This window comes from Neoarius graeffei, chromosome 23, assembly GCF_027579695.1.
Source record: "Neoarius graeffei isolate fNeoGra1 chromosome 23, fNeoGra1.pri, whole genome shotgun sequence".
Lineage (NCBI taxonomy): Eukaryota > Metazoa > Chordata > Actinopteri > Siluriformes > Ariidae > Neoarius > Neoarius graeffei.
This window is the reverse complement of record NC_083591.1, coordinates 41,657,903-41,684,410: the sequence shown is the minus strand read 5'-3', so window position 1 is coordinate 41,684,410 and position 26,508 is coordinate 41,657,903. Positions and strand designations below refer to the sequence as shown.

General features: G+C 42.1%; 1 protein-coding gene across 1 annotated transcript in view; it reads right to left on the bottom strand.

The window, feature by feature from the left end:
- The window catches only part of rab12 (RAB12, member RAS oncogene family), a 62,100-nt gene that overhangs the window by 15,279 nt on the left and 20,313 nt on the right, over positions 1-26,508 (bottom strand). Inside the window, exons 2-3 of the mRNA XM_060905346.1 lie at positions 21,537-21,597; positions 3,325-3,463 (exon numbers count right to left, since the gene is read on the bottom strand). Of these exons, the coding sequence (XP_060761329.1) occupies positions 3,325-3,463; positions 21,537-21,597 (200 nt within the window). The remainder of the gene's footprint in view (positions 1-3,324; positions 3,464-21,536; positions 21,598-26,508) is intronic.

Genomic DNA, 26,508 nt, shown 5'->3' with positions numbered 1-26,508 from the left:
AAATAATTAACCCTGAAGCAAGGAAGTAAAGAGCAACGTTCTCGCCAGGGATTTCAAACAGCGTCCTGGTAAACCGTCATTTTGAAATCGCATTTTGCTTCTTGAAACGGCGTCAAAATCCATCCTAGATGTTTCGTAAACCCATTCAGTCGGTAAACAGGACTGCTATACTCCGTGCTCTATACACCGGGACAAAAGCATGTGTTAGAGGGTCGACCGGTTTCTTCGAAACCGTAGTAGGACGCCGTCGAGGTGCCTTGGCGTAACCCGTTCTCTAACATCTACATGGACTTTGTTGTCAGAGTGGCTCGAGGCGAAATATCCAAAAGGCTACCTGCGTCTGGATTTAAACTAGGGATGTTAACCGATGACCGTTTGACCGAATCAACGTCAACCGGTTAATTTTTTTTTGGTTGTCGGTAAAAAAAAAAAAAAAAAAAAAATCAATCGTTTTGAAGCTGCTGATTTTGGAGCGGAGAACCTGGAATTCTGTGTTGTAAACGCTTGGGGCATGCCATGCGGTGTAAGGACGACAGCTGACAAATCAGAAACACCCATTCAGTCATGTCCCGCCCTCCCGCCCCAGTTGAAGACAGCTGCCACTCGGCGAAAGAAAAGTGTAGACGCAGGCTTTTTAGCTTACAAACGCAAACGGCGCGCCTTTTGGCGGATGCCGCCTTTTTCACGGCTGAATCGTGCAGATCCGATTTCCATGAAACATAGGAAGTATGAACAGTAAATCAGAAAGCTGCGCACATTTGCGCAGCTTCCGCGAAAACGTGCGCAGCTTTCTGATTTACTGTTTTCTTCTCATACTTATACTTCCTATGTTTCATGGACTGTAACGGCATTTGCTTATTTAGTAATTTTAATACAGAATTTACTCTGATGAAATTATTCAGACACTCCAACGCCCCCCCTAAAAATAAATAAATAAATAAATAAATAAATAAAAATCGGATCTGCACGATTCAGCCGTGAAAAAGGCGGCATCCGCAAAAAGGCGTGCCGTTTGCATCCCTGTAAGGTTAACCGACTTTAACCGGCTAATGAGGCTCGGTGGTCGGTCAAGATTTTTTTTTAGTTTTCGCCGTCCCTAATTTAAACTAAAATATTGCATTCCTAATGAAGCGTCTCCTACAGAGCGGCGTGCTAAAACATCACCATCCGGTCAAAGTCGTGACTCGTGCCACTGAACTCTTTTATGCGGATGACCAAGTTGCATTTGCCAACTCAGCAGAAGAACTCCAGTCTCTACTTACCATCTATGACGACACATTTAACGGTTTGGAATGCAAATGTCGTACAACGAGACAAACAATGGTACTGATGAAGAACTAACGAACCAGGTAAGCTTGATCACTCTTGGAGAAAATAAGATCAAGAACGTCAGGAGTTTCAAATACTTGGGATATAACATCAGCAACCCTGAAGAGACATCTCATCATCTACTCATGCTAGAACAGGCACAGCGTTTGACGAGCGGAAGGAGTTAAAACCCGTCCTGACGGATAAGCGGACCCGACTGTCAACTGACCATGTGTGTACGATCACGCCTTCTCTATAGGTGTCCAAGCTTGGGAGCTCACAGAAAATGAACTCGACGAGGTGGAGGTCATCTGGCACGCTTTCCTACGGAAAATGAAAGCAAGAATGCGCCGAGTCGGAACGAACGAAGGCAAAACGTTAACTCGGAAACTCCGGCTGAAAAAGATCTCCGATGAACAGCTGTGTGAGATAACTAACAAACACTCTCCCTATACGTGACTTCTGCTACCTCCGACATCTAAAATATTTGGGTCATGTGTGCAGAACGGACAATAGCGAGCTCCAGAAACAAGTACTGTTCGACCAGCGAGTTCCAGGAAGGCTTTGGAATAGGGTTGAAAGGCTGCTTACTGTTGACGCGTTGAAGGCGAGGAGAACGATGATGAGGAGAACAGACTACATGCTTGAGCAGAGGTTTAAGCAGGAGCGCCCCAAGGCCAATACTGAGCCAGGTGCGAAAAGATGATTATGATGATGAAGTTGATGTGCGACAGACCTGAAAACGCTATAGAACCCCAAGCTGAAGTTTGGCACCAAGCGGCTATGATTTGTGGTCGCTGAGAAAAAGGGCGTTTCGGATGGACGGACGGACTGACAGAGATACGGCCAGATAGAGGTAAACCAGTATTCCACATGGCCCTAAATTTATTAATTGTTCTTTTGTTTTTGGTGGGGGGGTGGGATGGAAGTCTGATTCGAATTCAGTACCTTTTGGTCCGGCGGCACGGTGGCGTAGTGGTTAGCGCTGTCGCCTCACAGCAAGAAGGTCCGGGTTCGAGCCCCGGGGCCGGCGAGGGCCTTTCTGTGCGGAGTTTGCATGTTCTCCCCGTGTCCGTATGGGTTTCCTCCGGGTGCTCCGGTTTCCCCCACAGTCCAAAGACATGCAGGTTAGGTTAACTGGTGACTCTAAATTGACCGTAGGTGTGAATGTGAGTGTGAATGGTTGTCTGTGTCTATGTGTCAGCCCTGTGATGACCTGGTGACTTGTCCAGGGTGTACCCCGCCTTTCGCCCGTAGTCAGCTGGGATAGGCTCCAGCTTGCCTGCGACCCTGTAGAACAGGATAAAGCGGCTACAGATAATGAGATGAGATGAGATTTTGGTCCACCAAACAAAAATAATTGGGTGTCGGGGAAAATTCTTTTTATGACCTGAACATGAAAAATCTGAAAGGCGGTCTACCTTTAAATTAAAAACTCATCAGTTAGTTAATTTAAAAAAAAAAAATGTGTGAACAGGTATTCAAACAGTGATGGGCACCATCTGACTAAAAAGTCCTTCTCACGCCATGTGGCGCCGATCTCCGTTTCCGTAGCCCTCGGCCTCTCGCCTGTTACATAGCTAGGGTTACAGTAGGGGGCGGGTCCTCTGGTAACCGCGAGAGTTTGACTCCCCACTCGCATCCGTATTGCAGCGTGCCTTGCCAGACGGCAATAGGTACCATTTTCATAATGGTCTTTGGTATGACCCGACCACGAGTAGAACTAGCGATCTCCCGATTAAGAGGCGGACACGCTAAGCGCTAAACCACTCGCTGGGGCTCATCTGACTAAAATCTTCCATTAATAATGGGACGACGACACAGTTTGGCCTTTATTGAACTCCACTGTACATTATGTATTGAAGTAACCGGGCCCTTTACAAACAAACTAGCAAATAAATAAAGTCATAAGTAGAACCAGTGTAACAGTAAACAACACGGCTAACCATCAAGCTGCGTTTGGAACGGATTCTGTAGCTCATTATGCGTTTTTACAGTTAGCAGTGTTTACAATACCTTGTCGATCATTTTCATCCATTTGGGCAGGTCTTCAAAGGTCTCCTGTTTGGTGATATCATACACTACGATGATGCCCTTAGCGCCTCGGTAATATGCTGAAGTGATGCTGTTGAACCTCTCCTGACCAGCAGTGTCCCTTTAAAAAAACAAAAAAAAAAAAAAAAAAAAACACAACTACATTTAGAGATGAAAGTGGAGCAAAGAAGAAAAAAAAAAAAAAAACCCTGAACTTTTGAAAGTCAAACTAAGATGGGGGCGGCAACGTCCCCCGAAAAAATTTTAACAACATAACACGCAAAACCCTGCATTCTAGTGCATTTTAGTACTTATTTTCACTAAAACAAGTTATAACTTTTAAGCCTTTTTCTTTCATGTACATTAATGATTAACATGTCAAAAATATCAAATTTAATTCCCCTAGTTAATGAGTCATTTTCAGGAGTGCATTGTTCTAAATTCACAATTTCCACTATTGGATGTCAAAACTTATATAAAGTGATGCTGTCACATCTTATGCGCAATACTGCATACATGGTTAGAAAATAATTCAACTAATATTAAATAGTTCACACTTTCATGAAATTGAATTGATTCAATATCAAAACAGTCTTATTAATTATGGAATCAATTTTGTGCCAAAATGTTCATACAATACTTTTGAAATATCAAACAAAAACGACAAATCAAAATACAAAAAAAGTCAATTTTTTTAGACTGGCAAACAAATTATTCGTGTAATCGTGCAAAATATCAGTCTATTACTCTTCAGAAACCTTTTATTTTTGTTCCGCGTCTTTCTCGGTTTTGTTTGACGTAATTTATTTTGGTTGCGATTCCAGCTTTCTCGTTTGCGCGCCCTGACTTTTTGCTTGCAGTTTTGGCACAAACTTGACGTGTGGGTGGGCTGTCCAGGAATGCATTCCCATTGGCTAACTTGTGTTTGACTGACAGCTACGCTCAGCCATTCCCTACTCGGATTCTGGCGGACTGTTTGTCGAGTGACCGATCCATTGACGGTAAACAAGGATCGAGTGGACTTCAGTGGCGACTATGATATTGAATTAATTCAACAAAGTGTAAATTCAATATCATAGTCGCCACTGAAGTCCACTCGATCCTTGTTTACCGTCAATGGATCGGTCACTCGACAAACAGTCCGCCAGAATCCGAGTAGGGAATGGCTGAGCGTAGCTGTCAGTCAAACACAAGTTAGCCAATGGGAATGCATTCCTGGACAGCCCACCCACACGTGAAGTTTGTGCCAAAACTGCAAACAAAAAGTCAGGGAGCGCAAACGAGAAAGCTGGAATCGCAACCAAAATAAATGACGTCAAACAAAACTGAGAAAGACGCGGAACAAAAATAAAAGGTTTCTGAAGAGTAATAGACTGATATTTTGCACGATTACACGAATAATTTGTTTGCCAGTCTAAAAAAATTGCCTTTTTTTTTGTATTTTGATTTGTCGTTTTTGTTTGATATTTCAAAAGTATTGTATGAACATTTTGGCACAAAATTGATTCCATAATTAATCCGATATATATTTATTGCAACAGTAAACTCGTTCAGAACAGAAAAGATAAAATCAGCCACATTATCTTGTAAAATTGAGCTTATTCAACACAAACTATTATCAAAAAAGAACATTTTCTTATCATCATGCCACTTTAAAAGATTTCAAACTATTAATAATGAACTAAAACTTAACTGGACTTGTTCTTTACCTTTCCTTCTATGCTACGGATATCCGCCAACCTGTCAACTTGTTTGTACTTTATTATTACTGAATCGGTAAACGCATTTCAATAGAGAAGGCTCTTCAATTGTCTCGCTCAACAGAAAGGTACACAAAAAAAAAACCGCGTTTTCTAAAGCACGATATCGCGATAAAATCTCGTTCACATGACATGAGGTATATATATAAGCATACAAGGTCTCGTACACACTAGGGCTGTAACGATACACCCAACTCACGATTCGATTTGTATCGCGATTTTTGACCCACGATTCGATAGGCCCACGATTTTTTTTAAAATGTTTTTTTAAGTAGTAAATTTGACTTATTAACATTTACTTACTTACATTAACTATTTAATAACAAATAATTCAGACCACTGCAGAGAATGAGTAATATGTATGCAAAAATGAACAAATGTATATCCAAAGACTGTTTTATTTCTCAAAATAATACTGTTGAGCCGGAAGCTCTGTTTTTTTCGGTTCTGAAAAAGTCATTTTTCCAAATCGTGTAAATCCGTTAAGATTTTTTTTTTTTGGGGGGGGTGGCTCTCTCACTGTCTCACTCTCATAGGGCCAATGATTTTCTGTGATCGCGGAAAACAGATGGAAATTACGGAATTTTTATAGTGAAACATTGCTCGCGTGTCAAAATGTAACTGCCGCAGAAGGCTTCCGCCCAAGCAGACATGCCTTCAGTGTTGCCAGATATTGGTAACGTTTTCCACCCCAAAATATGTTCAAAACCAGCCAAAAAGCACCTAAACCTGCCCAATCTGGCAACACTGCATGCCTTTCCAGTCAAGTGATTGTGATTGGCTTGTGGCACACCTAGCCAGCCAATGAGCTGCTTGTTTACAGATTCGCTCCCCGCGTCGCAACCAGAATGGCGACCGCTTAAAAGAAATGAATGCTCTGCCAGTGGCGAGTGTGGACGTTGCGTGACTCGCAGAAGGTTGTCGCAGGTCGGCGAAAAAAACGACTTACTAATAGATATAAAAAAATAAAAGTAATTTAAGTAAGTTTAAAATGTAATTTAAATAAAAAGTAAAGTATTCATAAATTGAAGTTTGGAAGCGCCTCTGTTTTTGGGCTGAGGAGAAGTTTGAAAGGGTGTACCGCGATTCTGCCTTCTTGTATCGCGATACGGATCGTGGCTCTGCGTATCGCGATTTCGATACGCATATTGTTACAGCCCTAGTACACACCAGCAAGCATTGTGAGACTACAAAAATGTCGGCGCCCTGTCGACGAACGCAAACGAGCCGCGCGATCGCAAAACCGAACTTCTATGAAACGGAACGCGAAAAATCCGAAAAATAAATTTCTCCATTCGGAAAACCGGAGATTTTCAAGAGTTTTGTCAAATAGCCGGATAAATCCGGAAGACTTATCTATATACATTACATCGTCTCAAAATCTAACCATCACTTCTTCACTGTACAAATATAAAACGGCTCTATAATACACCAAGTGAAACAGAAGGATTTATAAATTACGCAAGGCTGTGTGTTAGTCGCATGCATGGACGTGCACTGGCATCGGAAGACGATTCAATCAGCAGTTAGTCCGTCAGATTATCTGTGTGCAATATTTACACGATTAAACCATTACAATCGGAGTGATTCGTTTTCGTTACACTTACCTGATCAAGTGGAAAAATCTACAACGCTATAATAATAATAATAATAATAATAATAATAAAAAAAACCTCCATTACAAAATCAGTTGCTTTTTTTTTCCTTCTTTTAACTCGATTTAAAAAAAGGACAACCTGTGCTTTTACTGTACCTTCGCTTGTACCACCCTAGCCCGGTTGCAATAAACAGGATATGAGGTCACGCAGGAATAGGTGAGGAGTCACATGGCAGTGATGGCATGTTAAGGTGAACGGTGATGGAGCCGAGGATGCTGGGTAGCTGGATGTCAGTAGATATCCGACACAAACACACGACATATACAGATGGAGGTGGGATTAGTAAAGGGTGAGGAGCAGATGTTAGAATAAACAGCTGGATGGATGGATGGATAGATAGATGGATAGAGTATGAGATAGGGGTATTAGTATTTTTCCTTGTCCATTAATCTTGACCAATGACTGTATAAGAAAAAACATGTACAGCATAACATCTCTAAAAAGTCACACAACGACAGGTCTAGCGCCCCTGCTGGCTGGCTGCAGTATAATGTGTAGCTCCGCCCATCCCGTGTGCTTCAATGACGAACTGATTCTCCACGTCACATTTCTTATCTAATTTGAACAGATAGTTTTCCCTATGCTGATATCTGCACATTTTTTAAACTTGCCACCAGAAATTGAAGGTATGGATACACTTGGGAATGAAATGATTGACGGCCTTGGTTACGTGTTGGACCTCGATATTCCTGGGTTTCAGTCATGTGACTTTTCTTAGCAGTTTTACTGGAAGTGAAATAGCTGGGGATCTAAACAACTGCTGTAGTGCAAACAACTAGCGATAACTTATCAGAGTACGCTCGTAATCTAGAAGCCACTGCTCGCTTTAGATATATTCAGAAGATTGCTATGTGCAATGGAATCGACCCCTACAGTCTGGGAAAGAAGGATTTGTCATACGATCTCGAAAACTACCTTTCAGTCGAGTTCCCCGACATCTCGAACTATCTGGTGTTGCAGACGTCCTTCTACACCGCAAAACAGATGAAAGCGTGGAAGAGTACGGAGGCTTACAACTTTTTTTTGTATGTGGCTGGGTAAAGGACCTCGCTATCACGTCGCTGCCGAATGAATCCCGTATTGTTTTTGCCCGCGTAAGCATTTTTTTTTTAAGCTTTTCATTCGTGTCTTTACAACGAAACACTGCAAGTTGAAGTCTAAACAAATAGTCGGCTTGATTCTCACGTGTGTTGGCTCTTATCTCTCAGGCAAATCATTCACAAAGATCATCAGAAACCCCTTTAAAGACCTGGATCTTAGTTAAACAAGGCGGAGAAGTGATCACGGCGCATTGTAACTGTACGGCTGGGGAAGAAGTTTGTCGCGACCTTCATGCATATGGACTTTGTGAGGAGTGAGGAGTGAACAAAGAAACAGCCGGGGACTTTAGCGCTTCGTGACTAAAAAAAAAAAGTACCGTAAAATAACAACACACAGCGAGAAAAGTACTTGGAAAACACGAACGCCGTAGCTGACAGGGAGATACAAACCTTTCACCAAGTGATCACTGCAAACTCGAGCATGCTTCGACTCGGCTCTCTTCGATTTCACTGAGGTTCAAAAGCCACCTTTGTCAACGTCTTTTTATGAAATCCTGTGTTCGTTCACCCTTTATTAGCTCACGGGGAACCCTGAAGAAACTTGATAACAGTTTCACGGTTTGATCGATTCGAACAACCTAAAAAACAACGCAAGCGTAAGGCATTTTTCATGCGAGCAACGCACCTTCTCCGTACAACTGAGCTTTGGTAGACCACCAGCTCAAGTTTTGAATAACTAATGGAGGCGGACGCGACGTCATGCGAAACCCAGCAATTTGGAGAAGGGGGTAGGCTTAGCAAAGGAGCAGGTGTACTCGACTTCGTCACTCAGCGACACGGCAGAGTAATTTTGGCTTCATTTCTATCGAAAGGAAGAGGATGGAGCTACACGGTCCATGATTATTTTTCTTCCATTGCTCTTGACTAATCATCCAGCTAAACCGTTCCATTCTGTAACATACAGTGGAGCCCAAAAGCCTGAAACCAGATTGAAGTTCCGGATTTGGATTGGGATGGATTGATTTCGACTGGGAAGGATGGATGTTTACGCTTCCTTAAATGAAGTGCCAGACTATATTCCTGGCAGTCGGACTCCAACCATTTGTCTCCCAATACAACACCGTGAATGTAGATCTCCGAGATTCCGGATTCATTTAACAACCCAAAGCGTTCTCATAAAAACAAGACAGGAAAGCTGAATGGGCCGTTAGGTGAGATGGTAAAACCTAATGGGATGGAACTGAAGCACAGACAGTCCGAGGTTAAAAGCAACAGGGAAGAGAGGAAATAAAGCCCTGCAAAGGAAAAAGGAGACGTCAGTGAATGCGAGTTAATGCGAGTCATCGGACTCGAGCTAATTAGTCATGTGGGCTGCAAACTTATCTTCAGCAGGCAAGCATGTCGTAATGGACTTGACCTTCTCACCAAAACATCGTCCTTGGTACAATTAAGGTCAAAATTATTAGCCCCCTTTGTGAAATCACACATAACCCTTTGTTCATCCATGAAAATGACAACTTCCAAAAATGTGTATTATTTATAGCAGGGCTTTTCAAAGTGAGGGGCGCGCCTCCCCTGGGGGGCGCCAGAGTTCTTCAGGGGGGCGCAACGTGAGGAAAAGTAAACCAGAATAAGTTACTATTGCGGACATTTAGTGAACTTCAGCTAGCCTTTGCCAGAGACAAAATGGATCGATTTTTAGTACCTAAAGCTGCAGTGAGTGAGGAGACAGAGTCTGGGCCAAGCAAAAAAAGAAGGAAGTATGACCACGATTATTTAAAGTTTGGATTTTCATGGACTGGATCTGAAGATGCTCCACTGCCACAGTGTGTTGTCTGCCAAGAGGTGCTAGCTAACGATGCTATGAGACGTTTAAAATGTGTAAAACAAGATGTTTAAAAAAAAAAAGCAAAAAAAGCACAGATGTTTAAAATGTGTAAAAAAAAGGTTTTTAAAAAAAGCACAGATGTTTAAAATGTATTAAAAAAAAGCACAGATGTTTTAAATGTGTAAAAAAGAGGTTTTAAAAAAGCACAGATGTTTAAAATGTGTAAAACAAATGTTTTAAAAAAAAGCACAGATGTTTAAAATGTGTAAAAAAAGATGTTTTAAAAAAAGCACAGATGTTTTAAATGTATAAAACAAGATGTTTTAAAAAAAAGCAGATGTTTAAAATGTGTAAAAAAGTTTTAAAAAAGCACAGATGTTTAAAATGTGTAAAAAAAGATGTTTTAAAAAAGCACAGATGTTTTAAATGTGTAAAAAAGGTTTTAAAAAAAGCACAGATGTTTAAAATGTGTAAAAAGATGTTTTAAAAAAGCACAGATGTTTTTAAAAGCACAGATGTTAATGTAAAAAAAAAGGTTTTAAAAAAAGCACAGATGTTTAAAATGTATAAAACAAGATGTTTTAAAAAAGCAGATGTTTAAAATGTGTAAAAAAAGTTAAAAAAAGCACAGATGTTTAAAATGTGTAAAAATAATGTTTTAAAAAGCACAGATGTTTTAAATGTGTAAAAAAGGTTTTAAAAAAGCACAGATGTTTAAAATGTGTAAAACAATGTTTTAAAAAAAGCACAGATGTTTAAAATGCGTAAAAAAAGATGTTTTAAAAAACCACAGATGTTTAAAATGTGTAAAACAATGTTTTACAAAAAAGCAGATGTTTAAAATGTGTAAAAAAAGATGTTTTAAAAAAGCACAGACGTTTTAAATGTATAAAACAAGATGTTTAAAAAAAAGCAGATGTTTAAAATGTGTAAAAAAGTTTTAAAAAAGCAGATGTTTAAAATGTGTAAAAAAAGATGTTTTCAAAAAGCACAGATGTTTTAAATGTGTAAAAAAGGTTTTAAAAAAGCACAGATGTTTAAAATGTGTAAAATAATGTTTTAAAAAAGCACAGATGTTTAAAATGTGTAAAAAAGATGTTTTAAATAAGCACAGATGTTTTAAATGTGTAAAAATGAGGTTTTAAAAAAGCACAGATGTTTAAAATGTGTAAAAAAAAAAGGTTTTAAAAAAGCACGTTTAAAATGTGTAAAAGATGTTTTAAAAAAGCACAGATGTTTTAAATGTGTAAAAAAGAGGTTTTAAAAAAGCACAGATGTTTAAAATGTATAAAACAAGATGTTTTAAAAAAGCACAGATGTTTAAAATGTGTAAATCGATGTTTTAAAAAAGCACAGATGTTTAAAATGTGTAAAAAAATGTTTTCAAAAAGCACAGATGTTTTAAATGTGTAAAAAAGGTTTTAAAAAAGCACAGATGTTTAAAATGTGTTAAAAAAAAGATGTTTTAAAAAAGCACAGACATTTTAAGTGTAAAAAAAGGTTTTAAAAAAGCACAGATGTTTAAAATGTGTACAGAAGAGGTTTTAAAAAGCACAGATGTTTAAAATGTGTAAAAAAGAGGTTTTAAAAAAGCACAGATGTTTAAAATGTATAAAACGATGTTTTAAAAAAAGCAGATGTTTAAAACGTGTAAAAAAGTTTTAAAAAAGCACAGATGTTTAAAATGTGCAAAACGATGTTTTAAAAAAAGCACAGATGTTTAAAATGTGTAAAAAAAGATGCTTTAAAAAAGCACAGATGTTTAAAATGTGTAAAAGAAAAAAAAAATGTGTACAACCACCATTTTTTTTTTAAATACAAATGGAACATTAAGTATAGCAACAACAAAAATTGTGTGTGTGTGTGGGGGGGGGGGGGGGGGGGGGGGCGCTGCTGTTTATTTGCTCTCTGAGGGGGGGCTGACTCTCCCACACTTTGAAAACCCCTGATTTATTGGATTCCAAAAGAGAAAAAGACAGAATGGCCACCAAGTTTGATGATATTTTATTCATCCTCCGACTTGTAACAAGAAAACAGAAAAATGACATGGTCAAAATTATTAGCCCTCCGACAATCAATAGTGTACCCTTTCTGTACCACGACTGACATCAACCTCTTTGGATAATCCGTTACAAGGTTGGCGCACGTCTCTGTAGGTATTTTAGCCCCTTCCTCCTTGGCAAAGAGCTCCAGCTGGTCCAAATTGCATGGTTTTCGGGCGTGGACTTTTGTTTTGAGCATGTGCCAAAGATTCTCAATGGGATTGAGGTCTGGGCTTTGTGCAGGCCTCTCCAGGACCTTGATTTTGGTGTCCTTTAGGAAGTTTTGGACCACTTTCGATGTGTGCTTTGGGTCATTATTATGCTGAAAGACCCAGCAGCGACCTAAGCCTAGACTAAGAGCAGATGTCTTGATGTTATCCCTCAAAATGTCAACATCATCTTCCCTTTTCATGATCCCATGCACCCGAACAAGGCTCCCTGTACCTGAGGCAGCAAAACAACCTCATAACATGATGCTCCCATCACCATGTGAACTGTATTTTTGGGGTTGTAGGCCTTGCCCTTCTTTCGCCAAACAAATGCAACATCCACGTGCCCAAACAGCTCCAGTTTTGTCTCGTCAGACCAAAGGACAGACTTGCAAAACTCATCTTTAACTTTCAAATGTGCATGGGCAAAGTTCAGTCAGGCTTTGAGAGGCCACTTTTGGAGTAATGGGGTTTTTCTTGGGCGATTACTTCGGAGCCCTCCACGATGAAGAGCCCTCACTGCTATCTTCCTTGAGACCTCAACCCCAGAAGAGGCAAGGTCAGCAACAATCATTCTGGTGGATGTGCGGGGATTCTTGCCAACATCCCTGATGATTTTTCTCTCTTGGGATTGAGAGAATTTGCATTTTTGTCCACGCCCAGGTTTGTTACGCACAAAATGGAACTCCTTGTACTTTGCAATGATGCATCGCGCAGCTGTTCTAGAGACTGAAGCGTCTAGAAATGACAGTATAGCCTTCCCCTTTGGTATGGGCCTCAACTATTTTCTTTGAGGTCCAGAGTGATTTCTTTAGTCTTCGGCATGGCTTTAAACGCAGACCCCTCTCAGGAATGTGTTCAACTGCCTTTCGGCCTGTTCCTTCGAGTCCCTTCAGTAACAAATCAAAGCTGATTGGATGTTCAGGTGTTGTCTGGGAGCTACCGTAATTGACTGCACAGGTGTGGCTTGAAAGCTGACAGGCTGGTCATGTGTGTGTTTTAAAAGCAAGAAAATTGCATGGGGGCTAATAATTTTGACCATCCCATTTTTCCACTATAGTTGAGATTAAGGATACTTAAAATATTAATCTTACATTCCAAAATGCACCAGATACGACAGAATAACACTTGTGAATTATATTTTTAAATTACATCAGTGTTACAAATTTCGGGCAGAATTTTATTAGTCTGGCTAACGCGACTTCAAAGCTCTGCGAGCATTTGGTCTGGCAAAGCTATTAAGCCCAACCGTTTCCCAAAGTGCGTGGTTGACCCGCCTCCCTGAAATGCCTCAGTTTGCTACTGGTCGAAGCCAGAAAAGGCTGTGACGAAGCTTAAACCAATCACATCACTCTTTCCTCTGACGTATGTGACGCGACGGGGCTAACTGGTAGATTAAACTCTTACCGAAGCCGGTCGGGAGCAAGGTGAAAACGTCCTTCCTTTCAATAAATACCTCCAGGGCTGCTCTTTGCTCCGTTTTCAATGAGAACTTGCTCCATGTTCGTAATGTTTCTAGTGAATGAAGCGCTTCCGGCATAGATTCTGTAAACAATCTATGGCTTCCGGTCGCAGTTCTACTACGTCACTGCCTTGAACACGCCTCTACCCAGGGCCGTTGGAGATGCTCAAAGTTGATTGGCTCCCGATTTTTCGGGAGCTTGGAAGAGCTGGAGATAGCTTGCCTTGCCAGACTAAGCTCGCAACAGGCCCTCGTGTTGCGTCACACTTAGGATGGGCGGGCCCAGGCTAGAATTTTATAGTAATGTTCCAAAATTTCATGGGGGCTAATAATTTTGACCTTAACTGTAAATAAGGCCATTATTAAAAAACGTTCTGTTTCCGGTCCCCCGGCCGGGTGAGTGCCGTTTGTGCGGTTGAAATTTTTGTTTTTTTAACGCCGGTTTTTCGACATTTTTTGCGGGTTCGTAAATCTAAAATCGAACTTGACATTTCCGCATTCCCAGGGCTTTCCACTAAGGCTCATACTAGCCAGCCATGACAAATAAGTAGCCAGCCGGGGGAGGGGGGGGGGAGTAAACACAAAATAAACTCCTGTGCACGCAGTTCCCAGGATTAAATGTATTTTCCACAGACCATTTATTTATTCACTTTACTCAAATACAAAGTAAAATGGCAGTAAATCTTCTTTCTTTTCTTGCGTATTGCATCATGAGGCGTTCCTGGCTTGTAAATCTCTTATTTTCGGTGCATGACACATTCACGCAGCTGAGCATGCTATGAATTAACAACGACAACGGTCTGCAGTGGCGGCTACACAATTACACACTCAGCGAACATTTCTCCATTTGTGTATGAAAATACACTCCAACCACTCAGTTTGGGTTCATTTACAACCAACGGTGTCTTTTGATGCCAGCACGTAATTGAAGGAGAGAAGACTGGTTTACCGGAGACAAAATAAGCGTCATCTCTGCTTCTGTTCCCTCCGACGGCCCCGACACACTACTGCCTCCGCCAAGTGCACGCGCGCACACCGCATGTCGGGGCCGCGGATGAGTTACTCTCCCTTGATCAACGAAGTCGGCGGGGAATTTGTGGTTATTATCGGTACAAACAGCACGAATCACAACTTAAATGAGTGCGCTTCAGTTTGACATTATTGTCAGTCCGTTAGATAAACATTTAATTTTATTAAAATCGAAAATTAATATTTAGAGCCTGTGGGCTGCAAAAATAATAGTAATTAAAATAGCCGGCTGGACTTAATTGTGTAGCTGGCTGTATGGCCGGCAGCCGGCGCTTGTGGAAAGCCCTGCATTCCGCGCAGAATATAGAATCGAATCAGCTCTGCGCATGCGCCGTGCGGCACAAAAAAATGGCAGCCACCATGAAGGAAGCAGATCCGGAGTTTTCAAACATTTGCTTAAGTGTGAAATTGCGAAATGGTATTCTAGCGAACAACAAAATAGTAAAGATTCAGAAAAACAAATCATTCAGTGATCATTTTAATAGTGTAATTTCATCCGAACTAGGCCTAACGCTCGATTTAGAACTACAAAAAGTCCGTGTGTCGGACATTTTAAGTACCTTTGTAAAAGTTTTGCAAATGTTGCAGTCAGCATTTAAAATGCCAACAAAGTTTTTGTACAAGTTTCAGTTGATTAAACTGTCATATTTTATTAAATGTGTCTGCTTTTGTAATAAAGTACTGAAAGAAAAAGCAAACACAGCATTGCGATTTCTTATCCATCCATATATATATATATATATATATATATATATATATATATATATATATATATATATATATAAAAAAATTAGTGCTGTCAAAAATGTCGCGTTATTAACGCGTTAACTTGACTCAATTTTAACGGCGATAATTTTTTTATCGCGAGATTAACGCTCTGTGACATGATGCCACGCCCCGCACAGCCAGAGTCCTCTGCCCTCCCCCGAAGAGCCACGGTGCTCGGCTTCGGTTTCGTTTTCCCATCGGCGGCTCCAGCCCCACTTTGCAGTGGCTGTGACAAGACGTGTTATGCTCTGCAATAAAAAAAAATAAAAAAAAATTGGTACAACCAGTGTTCGAACTATGCCAATATTTTCGGGGGGGTCCCTTTTCTTCCCTTGGGGGGTGCTTGCGCTTGTCTCAGAGCGCGGCTCTCCATCGCGTGCTCACTTCGGATATGCAAATGCTTCCCGTTACACACGATTGCTATGTCAATAAACATCATTTTGCCAATATTTTAGAGACCCCCCAACATTTCCCAAATCATGTTTTCAAGGGATCTCATGTCTGTTTCAGGGGATCTCGGATCCCCCGTGTACCCCCGTAGTTCGAACGGTGAGCAAGCCCATTCACTTTATGCTGATAAGAGAATTACAATGGTTTTTCATGTGACAAAAATGTGCGATTAAATTGCGATTAATCGCGAGTTAACTATGACAGTCGCGACATTAATCGCGATTAAATATTTTAATCGCTTGACAGCACTAATATATATATATATATATATATATATATATATATATATATATATATAAAATCCCTCCCTCTCGACTGAAAATTTTTTTGCTCACCCGGTGGACAGGAAACGGATTTTTTTTTTTTAAGGATGGCTTTATGTAATATACATGAGTGTTTCTGTGAAGATGGAGAAATTTGGGGTGGGCAAGTTGACAAAAATGAAGTATGTTGGGTTTTGGTATAAATTCTGCCAAATGACAGGACCACATCCCAAGTGAAAGGTTCGCATCAGAGCTGTGCTCAAAAGCCGGCATGCTTTTCAACATGCAACACTAAATCACATCCATCATGTTGTGAGATGTCAACTATGACACAGACAGACCAGCTCCTATATATTCCTGTAACACAGTCCTGGTGGCTGTAATCCTTCAAGCTTGACGTCCTTTCGATTTCATAAAAAATCGGTGAAATTTAGTTCCATCTGAAATTTGGTCATTGTGATATGATTTTCTGCAATATCTCACAAAATATCAGGCCATTCTGTGGCTGGGAAGTTATTTAATTTGAGCTGATTCCCGAGCAAATAATGTGCATGAAATCGCTCGTTTCATTCAGTCAAGCAGACAGAGGAAGTCCGTGCCTGAGCGCATGCGCAGGTTTACTTCTGACAGTTCCATCATTCTGTCGCTAAACGAACAGCTGATCACACCGAGGTGCTCGCTGAGCGCCGATATTTATTAGTTTGGTCCTGTGTTTCCTTTCCTTCGCGTATAACATAACGTCTTTCCTTCTCACTTTCCGTTACTGTAGTCGGTCTTTCACGTTTCATTCGCACACTCACTCCTGTTTCAAATTTGTATCCCACAATGCCTTGCGCAAACAGGGGAAGCCCACCACGTCATACATGACGTAGTATCTTGGATTGGGTCATGGTGAAGCAGGAGAATTTCGAGCCACATGGCTGTAAATTCATTAATTGTTCCATTTAAAATAAATAAATAAATAAATAAATAAAAATTGGAAGTCTGTGATTCGAATTCAGTAGCTTTCGGTCCACTAAACAAAAATAACTGGGTGCTGGGAAAAATTCTTTTTATGACCTAGACTTGAAAAATCTGAAAGGCAGGACAGCTTTAAAGGGCATATTCTGGACCAATTTCGTGTTGTTGTTTTTTATGTGAAAGTATGTCCCTTTACACACTCATCCAGAAGGGTAATTTTGCACAAGGCCATCTGTCTACAGCAGAAAAAACATAAAATAACAAAACGCATCTGGAAAAATCCCAAGGGAGTCTGGAGCCAGATTCCTGACGTTACCTGCGGAAGCGCCAGCAGGCTACGCGAGCTTTGCACGGTTTCAGTGCACAGCCTGTGTAGACCAAGCGCTCCCATTTCTCTCTCATTGTCCGGTCTTTTGGGAGACGAAGAGTACTAATCCCATCAAGATTGGTGTTGCTACACCCTCCTACAATACATCTGTTAACCATTTTAATAATTACGCGATAACGTTGAAGAAATTTGCAGAAAACCACCAGGTCGTTCTCATATAAACAAACCAGCGCTGACGTAGGATTCAGAAGGAGGCGTCCCGCACGCGACGTCATGAAAATCAATGTTTGCCGGGAAATCCGAATGCCAAGTTTTTTTCAGAGGCGGACCAATTCGCCTCAAATGGCTTGATTTCAACTGAATTTTTCTGGTGTTGCGCAAGGTAAAAAAATTGCAGAGAATGCAGAATGTTACAGATATTTGACCAAAGTTTAATATAAAATAGGAGAATTACATTCCATGTCCCAACAGCTAGCCGTTGTGTTCGGGGATCAGGTCGTTGAGGCCCCTGCCTTCGACTGCCGCCCAATCCACACTGCACCGGCCCCCTATGGCTACCTCTGTGGGTGGTGAACCCACAGGAGGTCGGGCCCACGTCACCACTTCGGGCTGAGCCCGGCTGGGCCCCGTGGGCAAAGGCCCGGCCACCAAGCACTCGCATACGAGCCCCAACCCCGGGCCTGGCTCCAGGGTGAGGCCCAGGCTGCGCCATACCGGGCGACGTCACGGTCCTTGATTGATTATTCTCCATAAGGGTTTTGGTGAACTGCTCTTGGTCTGGCCTGTCACCAAGGACCTGTCTGCCTTGGGAGACCCTAACAGGGGCGTAATGCCCCTGACAACATAGCTCCTAGGATCATTCAAGCACACAAACCCCTCCACCACAATAAGGTGGCAGTTCTTCGAGAGGAATCAGCTGAGGTGGCTCAGGCATCTCTTTCGGATGCCTCCTGGACGCCTCCCTGGGGAGGTGTTCCAGGCATGTCCCCCCGGGAGGAGGCCCCCGGGGAAGACCCAGGACACGCTGGAGGGACTATGTCTCTCAGCTGGCCTGGGAACGCCTCGGTGTTCTTCCCGAGGAGCTGGCCGAGGTGTCTGGAGAAAGGGAAGTTTGGGCTTCCATGCTCAGACTGCTGCCTCTGCGACCCGGCCCCGGATAAGCAGATGAAGACGAGACGAGATGAGAATTACATTGATCTTGCTCCTGAATTTACCCATGATATGCACTTTAAGTATTTTATATAAATGACAGAAAATACTGAGCTGTAACTTTTTATCTTAATCTGGGACTAAATGGAGTCAAAATAATAATAATAACTAAGCTAGGTTTGTTACTTTTTGTGCACCCTCTCCTTTAAAGTCAAACTCAAATGGCTTGTTGTCTAAAATGTGGCTTCCTCAGTAGACATTGCTGGTGGGATTGGAGCCTGCACTGCAGGGTCCAGCAGCATTGGCGATGCTAAATCTACCTTCAATTAGACGTCATATAGTTGGCGTTACCTAGTTGACAAATTTTGGGCTTTTTGACTTGCCATGTCCATCGGTATCAACGGAATATCACCCCTGAAGGGAGTGGGCTGCCACTTTGTTTCATCATACTGACAACTTACCACAGTTAATCACCGTCACACAAGTTCAGTGTTTCTCAACCACTGCGCCATCTAGTGGGCTGCAAACTTTTACTTGTAGTCGGGTACAATGGCTGGGTTGCACCCGACGTCACATTCGCCTCATACGCTACAGCTCGTGATGCTTTGCGACGGATTATCGATGAAAATGCAGCATTTTGGTGGCGATCAACACTTCACTGTCGCGCCTGGCGCACCTTGAGCGGCCGCGCACCCTCTTGGGACCCGGTCATTACGGGAAACACCTGATACTGATTTGAGTGCAATCAGCACGCACAGATACGGACGCTGTCTTCACAGAGGCTTTGTGAAGCAATCGCGTCATCATAACAGTCACGTTTGTTTCTAGCCATGTTTATAGCGCTGTTTAAATACTCTGCTTTCTGTTTGCGTTTTGTTTTCGTAAATATCACGCCTGCTAATAAGCACTCTTCCTGCACTTAGATCCGCCTACCGCCATCTATCTTGTGTTCTGATCTCCAGATCTTCACTCCAGCCATGTATAAAAAGTTGTACTCCTCCATGCTCTTCCAGGTTTTCATCTGTGTAGAACGATGTCTGCAGCACCAGGTAGTTTGAGATGTCGGGGAACTCGACGGATGGATAATTTTCCAACTCGTACGAAAAATCCTTCTTTGTTAGCGTGTAAGGATCTAATCCCATTGAGTGGGTTCTATACCCAGTTGTTCTGAGTGAGTGTACTTCTTTGTTTTAATAACTTGCTTGTTTTCTGTACACAAAACATGGCAGTAAGTTCTTGTGTTAATGGACCAGACTCCACTTTTGGATCATTAATCCCTTTTGAATGAGAATGCCCTGCATGCATGGGTTTGGCTTCTGGCACATCCATACAGTTTTAAATACAAAACCTACAATTAAAAACAGTTTGTTTTTATTGTATTTATTTAATTCCTGGGCTCCCGTCTGTAACAGGGAGTGATACTGCATCCCATTAATACATTTTACAGTAGATTATTAGATTCTAATAAAATATAGCCAAAATAATTGGGGATCTTTAACGGACCCCGACTTGTTACAAGTACGAACAGGTGGGCCTCGAAGCAGGAAAAACTGAGAACCGCTGGTGTACGAGATGTTCTGTTGCCCTGCCAGATACCATGAGGCATGCGAACCTTATAATGCCAGGCCTGAATTCAGCACTGTCACAGGGTTGACCGCAACTTCGTGGGACACCTACTTTGGCTGAGCTGCAGTCGAAATGATTTAAAAGCTGCATCGAGTTTAGTTGTATTTTCTTGAAAGGAACAGTCCACCGTACTTCCATAATGAAATATGTTCTTCTCTGAATTGAGACGAGCTGATCCGTACCTCTCCGAGCTTTGTGCGACCTCCCAGTCAGTCAGACGCACTGTTACTCCTGTTAGCAATGTAGCTAGGCTCAGTATGGCCAATGGTATTTTTTGGGGCTGTAGTTAGATGCGACCAAACTCTTCCACGTTTTTCCTGTTTACATAGGTTTATATGACCAGTGATATGAAACAAGTTCAGTTACACAAATTGAAACGTAGCGATTTTCTATGCTATGGAAAGTCCGCACTATAATGACAGGCGTACTAACACCTTCTGCGCGCTTCGGCAGCGCATTGATACCTTCACTCCTGTTTTTTTTTTTTTTCTCTCCCCCGCCCCCCCTAACTTCCGTCAATACAACCAACGTGACGGGGGCGGGGGAAAACAGGAGTGAAGGTATCAATGCGCTGTCGAAGCGCGCAGAAGGTGTTAGTACGCCTGTCATTATAGTGCGGACTTTCCATAGCATAGAAAATCGCCACGTTTCAATTTGTGTAACTGAACTTTGTTTCATGTCACTGGTCATATAAACCTATGTAAACAGGAAAAACGCGGAAGAGTTTGGTCGCATCTAACTACAGCCCCAAAAAATACCATTGGCCATGCTGAGCCTAGCTACATTGCTAACAGGAGTGACCGCGCGTCTGACTGACTGGGAGGTCACGCAAAGCTCGGAGAGGTACGGATCAGCTCGTCTCAATTCAGAGAAGAACATATTTCATTATGGAAGTACAGTGGACTGTTCCTTTAAACACACTCATATCCATGACATGCACAGAGGGTCATCGTGTCTGCTGGCTTTCAGTGGAGAAATAGCACTGTTGGTTCAAACCAAGGTTGCATGTTCGACAAGGCAAGTTGGCCATTTTCACACTTACTTCGATTTTTTCCAACAACTAAGAAACGTCTGCTGAATTTTTTTTGTTCACGAGTTCGTGATGCATGTACAAGTTTTAGATCTCTCCCCATTACACGGGCCTAGAGACGGCTCTGGGGGGACAGATTTCTCAGTCTTCACAGAAACGCTCAAAGTCTTTACACTTGTGTTACGGACATGAAAAGGAAAACCTCCAATAGGATCGTAGTTAAATAAAATCTCATTTCGTATCCCGGTACAGTACAACATAATCATCATCCCAATAAACCACAACATCTTTAGTCTCGTCGCTGAGCCTTTCACACTAACACATTCTGAAACAGAAGTGTGCCGACACTCAGAGATGCACGACGGACGTTCAGCGATAAAAATAACTCAACTTCTGCATTATCCTGATGCCTGATGCTGGAAGGAGTCTGTCAGAGTGACCCTGAGAGAAACGGGAGGGGGCGGGGCGGGGGTTTATGCGTTAGTCTTTCCGGCTGGGGTGCAGAGCTGAACGTCTTGTGCCTCTGAGACACAGGAAGTGACACAGTCAGGGTGAGTCAGTGATAAAGGCAGAGCACATCCTGTCCACTTACCAGATCTGTAATCTGATCTTCTTTCCTCTGAGCTCCACGGTTTTGATTTTAAAATCCACACCTTCATCCGCAGACGGACAGATGAGAAGACAGGATACACACACACAGAGAGAGAGAGAGAGAGAGAGAGAGAGAGATAAACAAGTGTCAGATACGACATTGGCATGACATTAGAAAGAAAGCCAATTTGAACATTATTCACTATCAAACAAACCGCTGAATTCTCAAACCTGATTGGTCAGAAGATGTTGAGTTCCTAGAACAGCAGCTCTGACAATCACACTAGCTGTAATTAGTGAGTGTAATGATCCTCGCCCATAACTACATCATCGCCTGTTTACCGCACAGCATTATGGGCGATACCTGGGGTCAGCTCCGCCGTATTGTTTACTTTCTCCTTTGTTAAACCCTGCATCGTTCTGTCTAAGCGGTTTTAACCATGCCGCCTAAAATGAATTGCTGTGCCTTACTGGGTCTCCACAACAAACAGAACACCTCATTTGAGCTCTTATCAGCTGCCAGTCGAGGAGAAGAAAGAAATGGAGAAGTTTAATCCGCAACGAAAACCTTCAGACTGAATCGAAATAGATGAGTGTTTGTAGCTTAGATGTCTCTGGTAGGAAAAAAAAACGTACTTAAACCGTGACCCAGCGATATTTCCATGGTCTACGGAACGGTCTTCGGTTATACGAGATAACAATCGACATTTGAAACTAGCGATATTCCAAAGCCTGGAAAACAAAGAAGCATTCTTCGGCCTTTGCCTCTCAACGTACCGAAGCACTCAGCAGCCGAACGAGCCTGTCGGACCGATAAAACTCCGAAACCATGAAGGGTTCTCTTTCAGGCAGGCCTCAGTGTTAACTTTTGACACCAAATGGCCTCAAAAAAATTTGTGCCCCCCTTGAATTTCCTTTTGCCCTAAAATTTTGCGGTATTTCGGCAAGTTTTCAAGTACACGGTTCAAGGCAATACTGAGATGTTTTCTAGGGGTATAACTGAGTTATTTAGACAAAAGTACATATTTAAAAAAACAAAAAACAAACAAAACATTTATTTCTGCAACAGAACAACAAGACAAGCCTTGAAAACATGAAACATAAGTCAAGATCATATATGTACGACTTACGTACGGCACTAGTACGTAACACGTCTTTTTATATCGAGTTTAGGACACAAAACACACTTTGTTTTTTGCCTAACAATGACTCGCAATATTACAACGATAAATAGGGGGAGATAAATTTATCTATGGGATAATTCACAATGTAAATGATTATATACATTTACTGTAGAGGGTGTGGTTTACTATTTGAGACCCAAAAAGCAGGTCTTTCCATTCACTGAATTTACTTACTACTAGCTTTTTTTTTTTTTTATAAAACACATACAGTACATATATACATCTGTACATCATACCTGCAAACTCATCAGAGAAAAAAAGGTGACAGTGGTCGGGGGGGGTGCGGATAATGGTGACGCCGACGCTGAACTCAAGTAAGTGTTAAGAAATAAGAAAACAATAAAAGAACCAAAACACAAATTATATTATACTGAAAAACATTTATTTTTTCCTTCTCTAGCCTGGACAAGGGCTTCACAAACACTCTTACGCACGCAAACACCATGGAGGGAAACTGAAAAACACTATTTTTCAGTATGTTTTGCATGAATAATGAAAATGAATGAATACTGATGCACGAGTTATAAAGATCATAGGATGAATCGCAGCTCCCTGTGCGTCTGTTTTGCAACAATGAGACTGTTGCGCAACATTTTATGTAATCTTGCAATGTTTTACTATCAGTGCGCGATTTATCAGCTTCAATTTGCCACGCTTTGTCACTAGTATATAAACTCTGTATAGTCAGCTGCTTCAGACCACCACTGACCATGGATGCTGCTGCACCAATACCTCCTCGCCGTCTATTGGGATTGCTGAATGTCCGAGTACAACTCCAAGAACTCCAGCGAAGACGTTTGGGCGTGCTGGCATTACTTATCCGTCGTCGACTCTAACCTGACTCGTACGTGCACTCGTACCATGGATTCGTTAATTGCACGAGCGCCGCGCGTTCAATCGTCCAATTACCAGATGATTCGCGCCACCCTATCGCACTATCTTACAACACCTGCTTTCATTGTACAACAGTCGCAAGATATATCGCAAGATTTCATGCTTTTGCATTGCACAACGGTCGCTTTAGACGTGCAGGTTTTGCACGACTACTTTTTCATATGCGATTATTTCGGCAACAGTTAACGATCAATATGAAAATGTATCGGTCGCACGAATGTTTGGTCGCTTCTGATCGTGATCCAATTGTGAAACATGCTTTAGCAAACAAATATCTGTTGTTTTAGCTCCAAAAAGGCTGACTTACCTTCAATTACCATCAGAGTTTCCACATTAGGTTCAGGGGTCTCTTAACAAGCGCGAACATAGATGGCAGTGTGTTTCAAGATCCTGAGGCAAAGGCTGAGATTCCAGAAAAAATGTCAATTATAAGAATTGTCCAATAATGGCCTATAACATGGCAGCAAGCCCACCCCCCCTCTCTTGACAGGCGCGAGCTCAGTTGAGATTACGATCGGCCCAGATGCCGCCCCCCCCCCAAAAAAAAACTCTCCGGTTCTACACAATTCACGTGAATGACCCAATTGACAATGAAAAAGGTGACTGTCGCCAAAAAGCGACAAGTTTGCAGGTATGGTACATACACAGCTGTGATCAGAAGTTTCTATTCAGTGACATGAATGTCATCTCGGATATGAACGTCATGGCAATATTTGAGCTTTCATTAATTCCTTTGAATTATTCTTTTTCTGGGGCAGAATGTATAGCGTACATCTTTAATTTAAAAAAAAGCACTTGAATTTCGTGATTGAGGTCGAGAGGGCGTCAATCGCACGAAAACTCGGGTATATAAAGCTGCAGGGGTGCCTACGGTCATTTGTACACGTAGGCTTTAATTGAAAGAAAATCCAATTTCATTTCATTGCTTCGCTTCAATATGCCGAAGGCAAAAGGGAAGAGGAGGATAGAAAAGGTGTCGGAGACGGAGGAGAGAGAGGGGGTGACAGAGAGGGAGGAGAGAGAGACAGCGGCAGAGAGGGAGGAGAGAGAGAGAGAGCGAGGACAAGGAGCAGTGAGGAGGAGGATGAAGACCACGACAGTGGCCAGCAGGCCAGGAGTTTGTCGTACTCTTTCGGCGTAGCAGACGAGGAGAGGTTGGTCGATTTTTTCCGTGCCAACCCTCGTTTCTACGACAAGACTTTGGACCTGTACAGCAACGCCATCCACAAACGGAAATCGACACAGGGCATCGCTACTGAACTACACACAACTGGTGAGTATTGACCTGCTAAATACTAATTATGGTGCTGTTTTGGCATTTTCTTAGTAAAAATCCAACGTCGTTGGTACGCACAACGTACAGATCGTGCCCAGTTCTTGCAACCTTCATACGAAGCCTGCATGGAACGCACTGTCAGTCCGATTAGTGCACGTTTGAAGGACATTGGTCTTACAACTATGTGCGTTGGCTGTACGAATGAAGCGACAGCTGTACGTCCGAGCAGCCTCAGATTTCGTGCGTGGTACGCACGTTCGACTTCCAGGTTGTACATTGGGTGCGCGGTGATCTTACTCCATCAGGGTCACCACAACCACGAACAAAAAAAAAAACAAACGCAGCGATTTGAGAAACGCCAAAAATCGCACGGCCAAAAAAAAATCGTACGTCCGGTTGTGACAGAAGCTTAAAGGTTATTTGAGCATGGAATTATTCAAAAGAGGTATTAGGACTCCCTTTAGCCTTTACTTCGACACAAAAACTTGACTTACAATTAAACAGCGTCCAGAAGAATATTGGAACACCCAACAGTGAAGGAATTCGAATTTCCTGTCGATTTACAAACTGAACACAGAATGACACGGCGTTTTACATCATATTCACCGCTGGGACTCGACACGACACGTCACCTGAAACATAGCTCCCTTCAGTCGCTTGCTGGTTGACAGCACTTTCATGTTGGCTTTCTTTTTGGTTTAAACCGACCCCTGTATTACTGACACTGTCCGATGCGCTCGGGGACGGTCGGGGCTCTGAGCATGCCTCCCTCCGTGCCTGTTTCAACCCTAAAATCATCTTCAGTGCTTGAAGAATCCCACCCAAAAACCTTCATCAGCTTAGACTGCGCCATTGTTCGGTTCACGCAGAGATAATGACACCGCCGCACCAGGCCGATTAAGACACCGCGATTGGTTAAATGCTTGGCGCTCATTTGGTCATTACGCGTCCTCGATTTCTATTGGCCACAAGCATGTGCTCACTGTTTACACTCTGGCCTCTTGAAGTCTCTTCACTGGGGTTGGATTTCAGCAAACGGAGGGATTTCTAGAAAATATGATTTACTTTTGACGTGCCTTGCCTCCTAATAAAAATATATATATAAAAAAAAGAAAATATGACTTACGATAATGATAAAGATAAATACATTCGTCACTGTGACGACTGCTAGGAATTTTCTCTTCGTCACTGATGGATTATGCTCGTCAATGATGAGCGCCAGCGGGAACGCTGGACTTGTATGACAAACACTTCACATCATCTAAACCTAATAATAAAAATATGCTCATATTTACTATTAAAAAAAAAACAATTGTTGGTACGGTGACGTTTTCTGTCAGGAGATGTTTTGCATTTTTGGAAGGAGTCTCCAGTGTTAGATGTAAATCTGTAATTCTGACACGGGACGAAGGTGTTTGGAGCATTTTGTGTTTCCTCAGCAGTGAGAAGCTGGTGAGGGAATGAGTGTTTATCGCTCCTACAGTGGCATGCAAAAAAGTTTGGGCACCCTTGCTGAAAACGTCTGTTACTGTGAATAGTTAAGTGAGCAGAAGATGAACTGATCACCAAAAGGCATAAAGGTAAAGACGACATTTCTTTTCAGCGTTTTCTGCAAGATT